At 39.1% G+C, this 15549-nt stretch overlaps 1 protein-coding gene across 14 annotated transcripts in view; it reads right to left on the bottom strand.

Moving 5' to 3' along the window:
* LOC117237654 (nesprin-1) overlaps positions 1-15549 on the bottom strand; it is a 112207-nt gene that overhangs the window by 84957 nt on the left and 11701 nt on the right. For 9 of the 14 annotated variants that reach the window (XM_033501933.1, XM_033501907.1, XM_033501828.1 and 6 more), the window contains exons 2-14: positions 8228-8289; positions 7371-7466; positions 7209-7292; positions 6977-7069; positions 6546-6569; positions 6055-6233; positions 5188-5575; positions 4954-5100; positions 3973-4513; positions 1848-3531; positions 1571-1679; positions 1397-1411; positions 240-1284 (exon numbers count right to left, since the gene is read on the bottom strand). In XM_033501933.1, coding sequence (XP_033357824.1) covers positions 240-1284; positions 1397-1411; positions 1571-1679; positions 1848-3531; positions 3973-4513; positions 4954-5100; positions 5188-5575; positions 6055-6233; positions 6546-6569; positions 6977-7069; positions 7209-7292; positions 7371-7466; positions 8228-8289 — 4467 coding nt within the window. The remainder of the gene's footprint in view (positions 1-239; positions 1285-1396; positions 1412-1570; positions 1680-1847; positions 3532-3972; positions 4514-4953; positions 5101-5187; positions 5576-6054; positions 6234-6545; positions 6570-6976; positions 7070-7208; positions 7293-7370; positions 7467-8227; positions 8290-15549) is intronic. The other 5 variants (XM_033501943.1, XM_033501954.1, XM_033501876.1 and 2 more) reach the window with 3 other exon arrangements.

Raw genomic sequence — 15549 nt, 5'->3', positions numbered from 1 at the left:
TAAATTATTTGTAAATTATTTATGACTATCTACCTTATACATAGATTAATTTTAGAAAGAAAAACAGAGATAGACTGCTTATACAGAGCGTCTCAATATTTTGCTACCAAATTTTTCGACATACTCTACGAGTATAAATGAGAAAGTTGTTTGAAACTTTATTAAAACACGATAAAAATACGAAATATTATCATGAAGAAATTTGAAAGAAAAGATATAGCAAAAAATAATGAAAGTACCTTTCACCAGTTTCTCCGATTCCTCTTCGAGGAATTTCAACGTCCTGCTTCTCTCCTGAATATCTTTCTGCAAGATCTCAGTTCTATAAACCATTTCTTCGGGAGTGGTCGCCAAGTTTTCCGCATCTGCAATCGATTGAGGCGCACTTTGTTGCGTCCATAATTGCAACTCGTTCAATTTCGCCTGGAACTTGTTCCACCTGGTACTATGCTCCTGCAGATAGACAACCTTCTCCTGCACGGTCTTCAGGGTAGTCTCCACTCGTTTCTCAGTTTGAGTGATCTCTTTCTTCAGTACTTCCTTTCTTTCAGGTGGTGCAATCTCTGTCAAATGACTGTACGTCTCTTGCAGCTTCTTCATCATCTCTTCGGTGGATTTTCTCAATGTGGAGCTAAAGTCCTGCTTACTCTGAAGGTCGGATGATACCTGGGACGCTTCGTAATAGGTAGTCGACTCGATTTTTCTCAATTCTTCCTCAGCTTGCTCGATTAATCTCATGATCTCCTCTTTCTGTTGCAGGTAAGTATTCCACAACTTCTGCGAGCTCTTCAGAGACTTCAAGGTCTCCACGCTCTGACCATAAGTATCATTCCAGCTTGATTCTAATTGCTGAACCTCCAAGGACACAAATGGAGGCGCGTGTTGGTCTTTCAAAAGATCTTTACCACGTTGAAGCATGCTCACGATATTTGATCTCTGTTGTTCCAACTGGTTCAAACGGCTTTCCTGATGAGTAACCGCGGTCTGCAAGGTCTCCGGGATTTCAGACACTACGTCCACCTTCGATTGATCTTTGACCTTGTGCAAAAGAGTGCACACCTCGCGCACTTCTTTTCTGTACGTGTAGCTTTTCGAATAGATATCGGTTTTCGTCATGGTGATTTCTATGGTTGGTATGAGGTTCTTATAACGAGTAATCAACTGTTCCAAACGGTTCTGCTCTGAAAGGGCTTCGTGATCTGAACGATTGGAAGTCAGGCTATCCAAGGTTTGGACCAGCCATTTCATCTCTTCTCGCTTGCTGTCTGCTTCTCTACATATTTTCTGTTGAACAATTTGAAGAAATTTATTCTAATATGCCACATTTATCTTGGATATTGTAACGTGAGGTTTTTATATCGAATTTTCATGGTGAAGTGTACGTGATCATACTTACCGTTAACACTTGAACCTACGTCCAGTGTAAGCAATACAAGAAGAGAATGAAGAAGAAATGTTTAAATACAACGTGCGTGGTGAAGAGAAAAATGCTTCGCGTTAACAATGCCTTGTAATGCACACATCTAAATTTCTATTATTGTTTAAGAGTAAGAATAGGGATGATCCTTACCTGGAATACCGTTTTTTCTGTTTCGAATTCCTCCAGCGTATTCACCTCGTGCAGAATAGTCGCCAGGTTACTGTCTACATGGTCCATCCATCGTACCATCTCGTCAAATCTGAATCAACAATTCGTATATGAATAAAAATTTACGAAGATAGCAGAAATTCGTAAAAAATAGAAATCTAAATAAAAAAGATTCGTAAAAAGATAATTCGAAGAATGGAAATTCTTCAAATTTACTATAGGTCAACGATAGATGATCCACAGCCTTCGCGATACTTACTTTTTCTTATAGGCAGCCCACTGCTCAGGCACTTGTTTCAATTGTTCCCTCAAACGTTCCACTCTCTGAGCGGAATCCTCCCACAGGCGTTCAGCATGTTGTGCAGCCTCAGACAAACTAGTATCGTTAGGTATCAGCTGGCTATAAGCATTGCTGATCTTCTTCAAAGTCTGCAGGCACTTCTCTACTTCCAGAACTGTACCACGGCTCACGAAAAACTCTTTATTCCTCTGCAGTATATTCTCAACATTGTCATTCTTCATCAAAGCCTGCTGTTCCGAATTCACCTCCACCTCGATCTCCTTCAGATACTGCAGGAACGTGGTTTCATCCAGGCGAAACTCGAGTCTCATTAAATGAAGAGGAGCGAACGTCAACACCTCCTTCCAACGTTTCTGAAGCGATTCGACAGCTTCCAAAATAGGAGCTTGCTTCTCAACGGGCAGAATATTCTTCAAGTCTTGTCCAGCGTTCACAAAGTCTTGGATCCACTTCTCATTTACATTGCTAAAGAAGTTCTTGTGATACTCTATAGATCGTCTATTATCGGTATGTTTGTCATTCATCATGGTTTCAGCGACCGACAGCCACTCACAGACCTGTCGTTCGCATTCTTTGAACCTGGCCCAGCATCTAACAGCTTCCTGAAGCCGTTGTTCCAATGCCTGAGCCGCTTGAGACACTCGATTGAACCGTTCGTTCAACTCTCTCAAGGTTCTGCCACCTTCTGCAGTAGCTACATCCGCGTGACTGTCCACAGACTTCACTATACTGGAAAATACTTTGTTCTTAGACTCCAGCATGGATTTATAGTAGAGAGTTCTCGAGAAGAAGGCTTTATGCCGCTCTAACTGAGCCAAGATATGCTCTCTACCACCTGATAAGTCGACATTGGTCAACATTCTCTCTGCTTCGTCCAACCAGGCAGCTATTTCCTTCTGGCCAGCTTCTAGAGACTCCTGCTGAACCAGAAGTTGATGGTACAGATGCAATTGCATCGGTATTAAGGCTCGTACTTTGACCAACGCCTCCTTCTCTTTCTTCAGGGTGTTCATCATTTTGTCTACTTCGTCTCGAGATAAATCTTGAATAAGTGACTGGAATTTTTTGCTGATACTCTTGAAAAGATCTTCGATTCCTTCTACTTCATTATGGAAGACTTGCAGCTTCTCACCATAGGCCTTGATCTTCTCGGTTGAGGTTAGATCGGTAGCTGACAATGCCAATTCAACGTTTCTCAGCCACTTTTGTAAAGTTTCCACGCCCTGTCTGTAGTCTTTTCTATTTCGTATCACGTCTCCAGCGTGCATGTACTGCTTCGCTTCCTGGAACAGCGAGTCCCATCTAGAAGCTAGACTCGTGTAACGTTGCTTCAATTGCAGGGCGACTGGTTCGTCGGATGTGGCGATTAAGAACGTCACTGTGTCCGACAATTGTTGGTGTTTGTCTTTCCACACGCTTATATCTTGGAAGAATTCCATTTTGTCCTCTTCGGGAAGGTTCAAGGCAGGTTCAGCACGGTTCAACCAAGTCACGAACTCATCGGAGATTATGTTCCAGCGACGCCAATATGCTACCACTTCCTCAAGCATGCTTTGCACGCAACGCAGATCCATGGACACGCTTTTCCACTTGTCGCTGGTCTCTCGCATGAAACGATCGATGTTCGCTCTTTCTTCAGTGTCTAGGACATAGCAAAACAGATATTTGTAGAGTAAACGTTTGTCCACTATCGGAATTTATAACTCTCAATTGGTATCGTCGAATCGTAGATGATTAACGGTAATTTACGATAATTATTATTTAATCTTAAAGTGCTCCGTATTAATTTTGTATCGTGTGTTTTACCTAATAAAGACTATCAATCGTGCTGACTTACGATCTAACGATTGTTATTAATATCTCTATTTAAACTCAAAAAAAAATGTTCTTTAATTTAAGGCAGAGCAAATGGTAGTCATTTTGGTATCCCAGAGAAAACTGTACCTTCGTGTCTCTACCCTTAATAACAGACGCTAAACATCGGATGAGTAAATACAATTAATTGACAAAATTGAGAATTTGTAAATTTTAATGGACAAATGTCGTGGCCTAAATCAATAAAATTACAGAGATCATCGCTCACCTACGTCACCTTCGCGTTTGTAGTCCTCGACGACTTGTTGCATGTCCAGGTAGGCTTTCTGGAACTCCTGGAAAATTCTGTTTCGCGATACGAAGTTTCTATATTGCTCCAACATCTGGTGCACACTCTCTTCGGTATCGTATTTCACGCTCCAACTCTTCAACTTCGTTTCAACTAGGAACAAGAAAGCAATAAGGCAGCACTTATGCTCCAGGAACTTTAGTCGGATTCTACGTTTGGCGGCGCGACTCGCCAGACTATCCAATCGGGTCGCCATTTCGTTCAGTTGTTGAGGATGTACTTTCAACGCGGCCTCGCTACTTCTCGCCGCTTGAAATCGTTCCGTCATGGACGGAAGATCGAGGAAAAACTTTTTGTGCTCCTCGAGCTTATTCGAGATTATGTTGGCGGTTTCTTCTGTCATTTCCTCGGGGATGTCGTTGTCGGATAGCAGAAGATCCTCTGCGCGACACAACCATCTTCCCACGACCCCTAATTCACCTGGCAAATAGGAGTCTAGGAGCCAGAGCCAGCGTAACATCTGCGAAATTCGAATAGAAAATATCTTTATTAATTTTAGTTTATTAGTTAATTCTTTATGGGCAAACATATTTTTTCACACTCCATACACACATCGAATCATTGATATTTAAGTTTTACTGTTCCGGATTTCTAAAAAGTTTGAAAATCTTCCGAGACTTTTATCCATTCATCGAACGATCATTTATTAAGTAAAACATTAAAAGTTTATTTCAATATTAATAGAGTTCCTGAGCTGAAACTTCACTCGGATCGTCAACGATGCAATTTGCCTACCCAGCGATAAATGTTCATAATTAATTTGTCAAACTCAAACTTTGATGATCGAACGTGGTACACAGATGAACGTCAGACTGAGTGCTGCCAGTCGAAATTTACATTGTTTTGACTGTTCAATCATCCCAATAGATTTATTTATTATCTCATAAAATTTCAACTCACCAGCATCTCCAGGGTCTTCCACAGATCTTGCACGTGCTTCCACGAGTCCCGCGTGATGCTGATCATGCTAGGCGTCTCGACGAGACGCTGTAGCTTATTGTACACAACCCTCTGTTGCTCGACTTCTGCTTTCAACGCGGCGTACTCCTTCGAATATAAAATTCAAACAAAAAAACACCATCAAAACCGCTGTTCCTCGATTACAAAAATAATCGTACAGACACTAAAACATACATCATAACTCAACGGGGAGCTACCCATCTGTTCCAGGTATTTCAGCCTTTCGTACAACCAACCAAGCAGATTATCATACTCCTGCTGTACGGCCGCGAACGAATCGGAAGCGGCGGATCCCGGTTCCGGATATTTGTGTAAAAACTGAGCCACGTATGTCATGATTGATTTTTCATCGGGTTGGGGAACGTCGACGTCCTCGGGATCGAGAAGTCTGGCGATACCCAGCTCGGATTCGGCCACGTCGAACGCCGTTGCTAGACGAGCTCTGTTTGTTGCTTCTCTCATGGCCGCGATGTTCACCAAGTTCGCCTTGATAGCGTCGATGATGGCCAGGAAGGCGTTGCCGTCACGCCAGCTTTCGCCGAAGTCGCGCACTTGGATGTCTCTGTGTTGAGAAAAGTAACGTTTACCTTTTGTAAATTAGGAAATTATCAGTGTTGCGATATTAGCGACTGGTTTAACGGTATTTTCGACGCTTTAATTCTGATTTTCTTTCCAATGGCAGGACTTTCAACGACTAGAGCGTGAAACTAGTATCAAAGAAATCAACTCGAAGGATATGTAAAAGGATATACATACAATGCGAAGACGAAAATGTTTCATTTGCGTTTTACAAAAGAATCATTCACGTGGTTAGAAATGCACCACATAAACAGGATAAAATTTTGACGAAAAATTATGAATTGGTCAGTTTAAATACTCTGCTAGTTTCAGCGATACATTTTTTAATAGTGTGTTAAAAGCGGTGGATTTTGTTGCGTGTCCCGTTTTTTTGCAAATGTACAAATTACATGGAATCCTATTATACACCAGGACATTAAACGACAAATAGCTAAATATAAAGATTATATATAAAATACTGACTTTGGCAGAGCGTTGGTGACCCACTGAAGCAGAGTCTTCCTCGCTCCCTGTTTCCATTTCTCGCTACTGATGCGTTTCCTCTCGCTGGTCGCGGATCCTTGGGTACTAAGACTCTCTAAACTGCTCTGACTACCCCACGTATGTCCAAGGTATTCCAAAGCTCTGGTATTTTCCTCGATCTAGAAAAACGCGCGATCAGTGGACCGCGAAATATGGAGTTCGAACAACAACCAACAAGGTCGGGGTATCGAGGGTGAGAACAGAAAAATTCACAAAGGGAAGGACTAGCGTGCGTACTAGGGTGATGCGTAAGATCATGTAGGTGCGTGCTAACTTAATACTCTCCTCTGTACACACAGATCTTTTCTACGGCTTTACTTTTCATATAAACTTCGTATCAGGTTAGACGGCAATCTTTTTTCTTTTTTTTATTTTTTATTTTTTTTTTTGGTTCAGTTCTTTTTTTTTTTTTTTTTTAATTAGCTACTCACCTTCCTTCGATCCTTCGATCGTAGCTTGTTTTCATGGAATAAATACGGTTAGCAGAATGGAATGTAATTTCTTACTTCGCTCTTAACGAGGATTAATTTTGTTAATAAGAAAAATTATCAACTTTAAGTGGAAAAAAATTTGGTTAAAAAAAAGAACGGTGTGCTCGTATAAAGAATTATTCCTCTAAGATTTCACGAAACAATTGGGTAGGAAAAAAGTGATCGAACAACTTCGTGATACAAGCAAATTAATCCCCGCTGCAAACGATCGTCGCAGTGCTGCCGCGCGGATATCGTAACGCGTTTATGTAATTCGATGTTACATGTGGCACGGGCGTCTTATTTAAGCAACTACCGCATTCTAGTAATACGTGTGCGATTTTTTCAATAGCTTCGATTGTATTCGACTGTACGAATGGAAGAACGTCTACCTGGAAGTAAAGAATGATGGTCCATATCAGGCCCAACACTACGGGCGGTCGTCCGTCTACCAAATCGGACGAATTTATGTTCACTAGCTTGATCTGCAACAGAAAGTCACAAATGTATATTATACTACACGCCTTTCCAGCCATACAACAATTTTCAATTTGAATTTTTTCAATCTCACATTTGAAGTTTCAGAATTCTGATTTTGGTTTTTTCAACAGTACGATTACTCACCTTTTTGCTCTGTAAGAATTGAAGCGCTGTGTTTGCGTTGCTAAGAAAATGCGGTCTCTTCAGGTTTCGGCCCCTTTCCACCGGCTGCGAACAGACAAACGCGTTTCGTACGAGCATATTTTATCGATCGAGAGTTACAGGACAACCGTTGCTGAAACTTACCAGCTTCTCGCCGGACAAAACTTCAAGCAATGCGAGTAGGCGGGTACCATCTTTGAGGTCCTCGATCAAATCGTCCACTCGAAGCGGTGGACTTCTCTGAAAGCGATTTCGATCATCGATACTCCCCTTCCTTGCTACTCGACACTCGCAACGAAACTTGTATACGACAATCGAGAATTCATGAACAAAAATTTCGAAAAAAAAAATAAAAATATACGATCGTCAAACATCCCTAGCTGTATGAGAGAAAACGAAGTCGTTACGATTATTTACGAGAAATTTTGTCGTAACTATAAATTCGAAGGAAATAAATGTTAATGGAATTTTCTAAATTCACGTCACGTTTCTGATCGAATTGGATTTCATTTCGTGACGAACGAATCTTCCCTACAGTTTTTGTGCGTGTATTTCTGGATAAATTAAAAATAGCACGACAGGTGAATCTTCCCTATTTCGATCAGAGGACAGCATCGAACGCAATGTCGTGCCGGTTCTGGGGCATGCACGTCCTCGAGTTCCGGGATTTCTAATTCAAGTTTCGAAGTATCCGGAAGTGCGGAAGTAGGGGAGCGATATCGAGACTCGCGAGCCAGGCACGAGTTATTCCACCGAACTTCTGATATTCGTGATGAGCAGTAATTTCAACGATGCATTATTATACAGAAGGGACGATAAAAAACGAAAAAGAGGCAAGAAAATTTGCGTAACATTCGGTGTATGGGAATTATTTAGAAGGAAAGAGATGGTTTACGGGAAGAGAAACAACCGGAAGGTTTTTCGAGTTCTTCGTCCTGTCGCTTGGTTCCGGAAAGCTGTTTCTACGAGTTTTATCTGAATTTTTGCCTGCTTGTCCTTACCTTAGAAAGGTAAGAATTGATCCAGTTGACAAAAGTTTTCTTCTGTACGCGTTCTTGTTCGTCTGAAAAGAAAAGAAGAGAATTTTTTATAAATTGGCGACACAATTATATTAAATCTACGCTTATCTTAAAACCAATTTGATATTTTCGTAGTAATAATCTTAATCGTCTGCTCCTCGTATCAATTAAATTTAAGAAACGATATTTTCCACGTCTCTCTATTATTTGCGATATGCCGCTAGTAAGTTTGCGTCTAATTGTGCGAGAATTTTCAGTTTGTTTATTTCTAGTGGAAGAGCTTGTAAATTTAACTATTTATCTCGAGGCAGCATCAACTTTGTAGCATTATGTGAATTCGTCTCAAGATGCGAATTGAATTAGCATCATGAGGGATAAACAAGTTTTGTTTATCAAATTAAGTTCGCAGTTGGGTTAAGCGTTATTTTACAAATAATTCGACCAATTATTTAATAACATCTGTTAATTGTTGATACATGCAAGACATTGAAAATTCTTTTGGAAAGAAAACAAGCGTTTTCAGAAACTGAGAAGTCTTCGTAGATCTGTCATCATTGATATTCGAAACATGTCGATTGTCTGGGTTCTCATTATCGTCCGCGACACTTAATCCCCTTAATGCCTTTCGAGATAAGTGAAAATTCTACGCACGAATACATAAACGAATCGCATTAATTCTCGCAATAAGCGAGCACATAGGAAAAAACTGGTTTTATCAAGCTTGAAAAATATCTTTTATACGTATCGTGATCTTATAGTTATAGGTATCGTGACTGTTGTGGAATTTGCAATTCGTATACCGTATCGTTAAATAATCGATATTGGCCTCTGAAATCCAAGAATAATTATGACACGATATTCGACGAAATTCGTGATGGAGATGGCGAGAAAACATAGACGATAATATTCGTACGCAGCGTTTGAATAAATGCTACGTACAGTCTTGTCATTACGTCATCGACAATTGCGGAGCCTCGTGATCGTTGCGTTGTGTGAACTGTAAATCGAGTTAGAAATCACGCTCTCAGCTTGAAATCGGTATTGCTCCACGTATCGCGTATAAACTGATCGAATCTTCTGTTAAATGGTTAATTGGAAAATAAAAACTGGCGATCAGAGTGGTATAGAGAAGGTATCGCCGCGAAGTAGCTGAAACCAGTTTCCCACGTAGTAAATTTAGCCATGCGCGTATGCCGCGTCGAATAGACTGCTTTTATTGGCAGTAAACGTTCACGCTCTTACGTGGGCCTTTAAAATATCTTTCCAGGTAGCCCGAATCATGTATACGATAGAGTTTCATTCATTTCTAGCTGAAAGAACCAATGTGCCGTTTTATTTTTTGCCAACCATTTACGTATGTTCTTTTTGCTATTAATAGCTGAGAAAGCATACGTTCGTTCTCAATTGCGTTAACCTTTGTGTCATTTCATTCCCATTTACAACGCTGCAGTTAAAACTTTTTTTTATCAAGATAATCAAGAATGTAATACTTTCTACAAAATTTACATACGGAACGATATGCTTGGAGTTGTCTTATTATCCTTTCGCGTTCTAGAAAACGTAGGTAAAAGTACGCATATTACTACGCTACTCACTTCGCAACATCGACGTTAAAATACCTTCGTTAAAGAAACGTTTGTAGTCTACACGTGACATTGATAGACTCCGTCTAGTGATATCTTGCTTATATCTCACCACGTCTATTAGCTTGCAATTTAACAGCACTCTCGATCGCTTGTAATACTCTGAAACGTATTTTATTCTATGGAATATAAAAAATGCCCGTGATCGGACAATTTCCTTTTTCTTTCGAACTTGCCAACTTTCTAAGGATAGTTGTGGGAATTAATTAGTTAATATTTTACACGTTAATATTTCGAGCGATCGTAAACAATGAGAAAGTGCAGGGAACTCCCGCAGAGTGGCTCGGAACAAGCAAAATTCGAGAATTCCCAGGGTTTCTAATTTTATGCACCCTTCGTCTCCGTACGAAAAACGTTCAGACCAAGCCTAATTACGGTGTTCCCGCGAAAAACACCGTAATCTCTATCGTGAATCGTATTATAAATCACGTTTCAAGGGATGTATCGCTCTTATTTTGGGAACGAGCACGCTGGACGATGGATCGTTAGCGTCGATAAGCTCGCAAGAGGAAAAGTCGCTAGGGACCGAGGGTCAATTAAAAAGTGCTCACGCTGCACGTGCGTGCAAGACGAAGAAGCTCGTGTGTAGACGCTGTTGGCACGCATACGTGATCTGCATACACAGTGCGTTCTGTCACTTCTCGCGACAGACGTGCTTATTACACGCTGCTTTGTTCCCCTTTCGCGTGTTCCTGCTATAGTCTGAAGAAAAGACGTTAGACGCACTATGTCGGAGTATATATTTTCCTCGTATCCGCTATTCTATGTCAATAAAAATCTATTATCACATTGTCGTCAAATGCTTTTTATTCTTCCATGGCTGCGTGTTAACAAGTTCACGACGCGGATTCGAGTTGGCTTGTACTTTCAGGTTACACAGGATGGTTGGTAACTGGTGGTACAAGCGGATAGGGGGTAATTCTAAGCGAAAAAAGAAGTCGGAAATATAGAACAGAAATTTTTCGTTCGAGGCTTTGTTTTCGAGAAAATCGTCTTTGAATTTTCGCTCGGTACGCGTGCGGTGAGTTATAACGGATCTCACTGTAGATCGTTGTCTCGATTGACGTTATTTTTTTAATTTTTTAAATTTTTAAATTTTTTAAATTTTTGAATTTTCAAATTTTCAAATTTTCAAATTTTCAAATTTTCAAATTTTCAAATTTTCAAATTTTCAAATTTTCAAATTTTCAAATTTTCAAATTTTCAAATTTTCAAATTTTCAAATTTTCAAATTTTCAAATTTTCAAATTTTCAAATTTTCAAATTTTCAAATTTTCAAATTTTCAAATTTTCAAATTTTCAAATTTTCAAATTTTCAAATTTTTATATTTCCAAATTTTTAAATTTTTATTTTACATTTTCGATTTCTTTCTTCGCGTAGAATCACCCCCTTTCCGCTTGTACCACCAGTTACCAACTACCCTGTATATACACCACGAGCTTCTACGCATTTATGAGCAATTTAAAGATACAAAAATACATATAGTATAGTACTCGACATACTGTTTAGTTAGTCTAGGTCCTGCTTCTTTGATTCTGTTCACAAACATATGAATTTTCATGGTATATGTACAATGTGGTTTTGCGCAAAACGCGAACCAAGTGGTACGAAATGACGAAACAATATTTCATAATAATTCATATCAAACACATACGTAAAATTTTATAGTATAAAGACAAGTATTGCACGGTATCAAGTACAGCATTAAAGATGACGAATCCGCGATAAACATGCTAATGCGATATTTTAGCAGACAAATAATCTGAATATTCATATAATGCTCAAGTTCCATACTTTTATATTGTTGGATTTATGGTGGGGAGGCAACCTCGAGCATCAAGTTCTTCGATCGAGGCTATAGAAATGTAGATCATGGTGGCCACTCGTGGGAAGCTATCGTATTGTTTGCTAATAGCTATTTCTTGTATCTTAACGTGATAGATGAGTCAGGGCTTTTAAATATGGTTGAGAGCACTCGCATATACATAATTCGACACTCGAATATTTCTACTCGCCACTATATCAACGTCCTATTATTATCACGCGAACGATATTCTCATTGATGACACGTCGAGAGAAAGACGCAACTAGCGTTAAATGAAAGACACCCTTTATGAGACTAATGGTACAATATACAGGGTGGTTGGTAACTGGTGGTACAATCGGAAAGGGGGTGATTCTACGCGAAAAAAGAAATCGAAAATATAGAATAAAAATTTAAAAATATAAAAATTTGAAAATTTGAAAATTTGAAAATTTGAAAATTTGAAAATTTGAAAATTTGAAAATTTAAAAATTTAAAAATTTAAAAATTTAAAAATTTGAAAATTTGAAAATTTGAAAATTTGAAAATTTGAAAATTTGAAAATTTGAAAATTTGAAAATTTGAAAATTTGAAAATTTGAAAATTTGAAAATTTAAAAATTTAAAAATTTAAAAATTTAAAAATTTTAAAAATTAAAAAAATAACGTCAATCGAGACAACGATCTACAGTGAGATCCGTTGTAACGTACCGCACGCGTACCGAGCGAAAATTCAAAGTCGATTTTCTCGAAAACAAAGCCTCAAACGAAAAATGTTTATTCTATATTTTCGACTTCTTTTTTCGCGCAGAATCACCCTCTTTCAGCTCGTACCACCAGTTACCAACCACCCTGTATATTGCACGGTAACTTAAGAAAATGGCTGGATTGAGATCCACTGGAACATAGGATTCTATTATACGATAAAAGGAACTACGTACATATCGTATTTAAAAAATTACCACCAACCTATATCTTATCAAAGTTGAGTGTATTATACGATCTATGTTATCGTATCGTTGCTATATATTTATTGTTAAAAGAAAAATCCATCTCGAAACGATTAAAGCTCTGGACTATCTATTAGCCGCGGCCGCTTTATTAATTCACACAGCATTGGAAAATTACAAGAGCACGTGATTGATGCACACGTAATGCACCGTAAAATTACACGTTTCGCGGCAACGATGTAATTTAACCGTTCGCCGTGACAGCTAGTTGATCGGAGACGAGAGCAAAAACTCGAGGATGGACCGAACCGAGGTATCTACCCGGTGAAAAGAAATTGAAAGTAGAAAAGAAAAAGAGAATGAGTCGTAAGACCGAGTGTAAACAGGGAATTACGTTATTAGTTGTAAATTACGGGGATTTGACATTTTATTGGCGGCTTAATGGAACGATAATGGGAGTCGTAGCCATTGGGAGACGCGCGATAAATTTTAAAGAAATACGTTTCGTACACTGCTACGGTCGAATATAACGTTCCTGCAGAGAATAAAAAAGAATCGAGACTGTGTTCGCGTGCATCGTAAAATGGCGGTGTCTCTGAACGACGAAAAGACGATTAATCCCCTCGTATTTTCAGGTCAGCATTCGTCAGACTTTTACCGTTGGTTGCATCGTCCCTAAGGTGCGGTCGCTTTTCACGAAAAATATAATTCAATAGACTGTGTCTGACTAAGCAAGCTACTTATCTACTGTGCGTCGCATAACGGACGTATAGACGTACTCATATGCTAATGATCATTAGGCTTGCAAGTAGTTGTGTTAGAAATGCTCGTGCATAGTTCATCTTTAACCTTTTCATCGCTAAATTATTTGTCTGCGAATTTTCCATTCTGCTTATTGTATGGTGAATAAGCAGTGTTCGTAGATGAATCTTTGAATGGAATACAAATTATCCGTAATTTGTAGTGTAACACTAAAAAGTGTTAAAACGTAAAATATACAAAATGCAAGATATGAAATTGCATCAGCAACGAGTAAATTCCGACCTATCTTAAACTTGCGCACACTCGTCCAACGGAACGTTGCAATCTGCTCGTTAAGTCCCTATTTTACAAGGCGAACGTGTCTCGACGCTAGATAACGGGTATCAGACGTGCAACCGAGTCACGTTTTACCAAACGTAATTAAACAGAAACAATCGACACGATCACGTCGAAGCCCGACAGAAGTGGTTATTCGATGTTCGTGACATTTCTTGCGTATATTATAGTCTCACGAATTCATTAATAATGCCAACTTGAAACTTGATATTTCGAAAAATTCGATCGATAACGTTAGTTCGATCGTTTACAAAGGATCCACGTGTAAATCAAATGTGTCAAAATATTCGTAACTGATTTGCATTCGACGGAGATACCGAAGATTTAAAAAAAAATAATCTTTTTCGGTAGCTACCTACACAGAGTCCAACCCGTGGCCAATTAACAAAGCACTAAATTAAGCAATTCCCCTTCCAGAAGTTCTTCTGTCTTTGTACCCGCGTATACTCTTCGTCTCTTCTCCTTTTCCATCGACGAACGGTAGGTCTGACATTTTAAAATGATCTCGGTTTTCTCCCCTCTTTCCCTTGTTTTTTTTTTTTTTTTTTTTTACTTGGGAAGAGGCACACGCATAACACGAGTCGCGCATATAAATTCGTATTTTTAGCGCTTTCGTTCAGCCTGCACAACGCAGAGATGTTGAAAGCAAAAGGCGAGAAAAGGACAGCGAGATCGGTGAAATGAGACAAATTCTCGTGGATGACCTCATATACTTGATAGCGCCTGTGTCTCTCTTACGAGAGAGGGGGAATCGATCGAGCTTCCTTTTCCTTTTCGTGCGAATCACCTTCTTCCTTTCCTTCATTTCGATTTCGTAAAATCGATGGAGATTGAAGTAAACTGCGTAGTTAATGAGCCAATTCGTAGGTGTCCTTGAGAAGGAAGATAATCGACATTTTTCTTTTGATTATATTAACTTTTCTCCATCTCCCACTCTTTTCTCTTTCTAAAGTCCAATCCTTTCAACTCGAGGATTCTTTTCCTCTTTTTTTCGTTTTATTCTCTCTATTCTCTATAATTCTTTGTTTGAGTTCAATTTAGTAACACAGATGGGTGTTCATGACGGAGTAAGAATTCTATTTATTTCGTATGGTAAATTATGTTTCATCCAACGAGGAAAATAATAGATAGTTTCCTTTATCTCTCGTTTTAGATCGTGGCCTCTATTCTCTTTACTCGACTGCAATCTCGTGAAATTGACGAAGGTTCTCCGGTCCCGATCATCCGGTAATCCCAGACCGTGTAACAGAAAATGCTTTTTGAAAAAGGGAAAATCGAGCAAGGCTGCTTTTTCCCCTCGTCATCTCACCTTGTTCTCTTTTCCTGACTTGATTTCACAAGGCTCGAGCTTCTCATCGCTCCGTCCAACTACAATCTTGCGAACTTGTCCGTTTTCTCGATCCTTTCGAAGAAGGATGTCTGCTTCATCGATCACTTTGTCCCATTTTCCAGTCTCGCGTCCACTCTACTAGCTTGAATCTTTGAAATACTTTGTCCGATACATATCATTCCGATCTCCGTATAAAACGTATTCTATGCCGATTCTATTACGTCGTTTCGTACATTTTATCTTCTTTCATATATTTTGCCTGGAGTTTTGCGTGAAATTACAAACGCACATTACGAATTTAATCGTCGATGTATTTCTATTCTCCATCGTTGCTTCTCATTTGAAAGCTTAATCGAATGTACTAATCGGATAAATAGAAACACAACATGATTTTGATAAAAACCAGCTAATAGTAAACTAAGGAAACTCGTATCTGTTAGGGTTGATTTCGTACAGTAAACTACTGCTGGTTGATGAAA

The sequence above is a fragment of the Bombus vosnesenskii genome, unplaced genomic scaffold (assembly GCF_011952255.1).
Source record: "Bombus vosnesenskii isolate JDL3184/JDL3185 unplaced genomic scaffold, Bvos_JDL3184-5_v1.1 scf7180000013264, whole genome shotgun sequence".
Taxonomy (NCBI): Eukaryota; Metazoa; Arthropoda; class Insecta; order Hymenoptera; family Apidae; genus Bombus; species Bombus vosnesenskii.
This window is presented reverse-complemented; position numbering and strand designations above follow the sequence as displayed.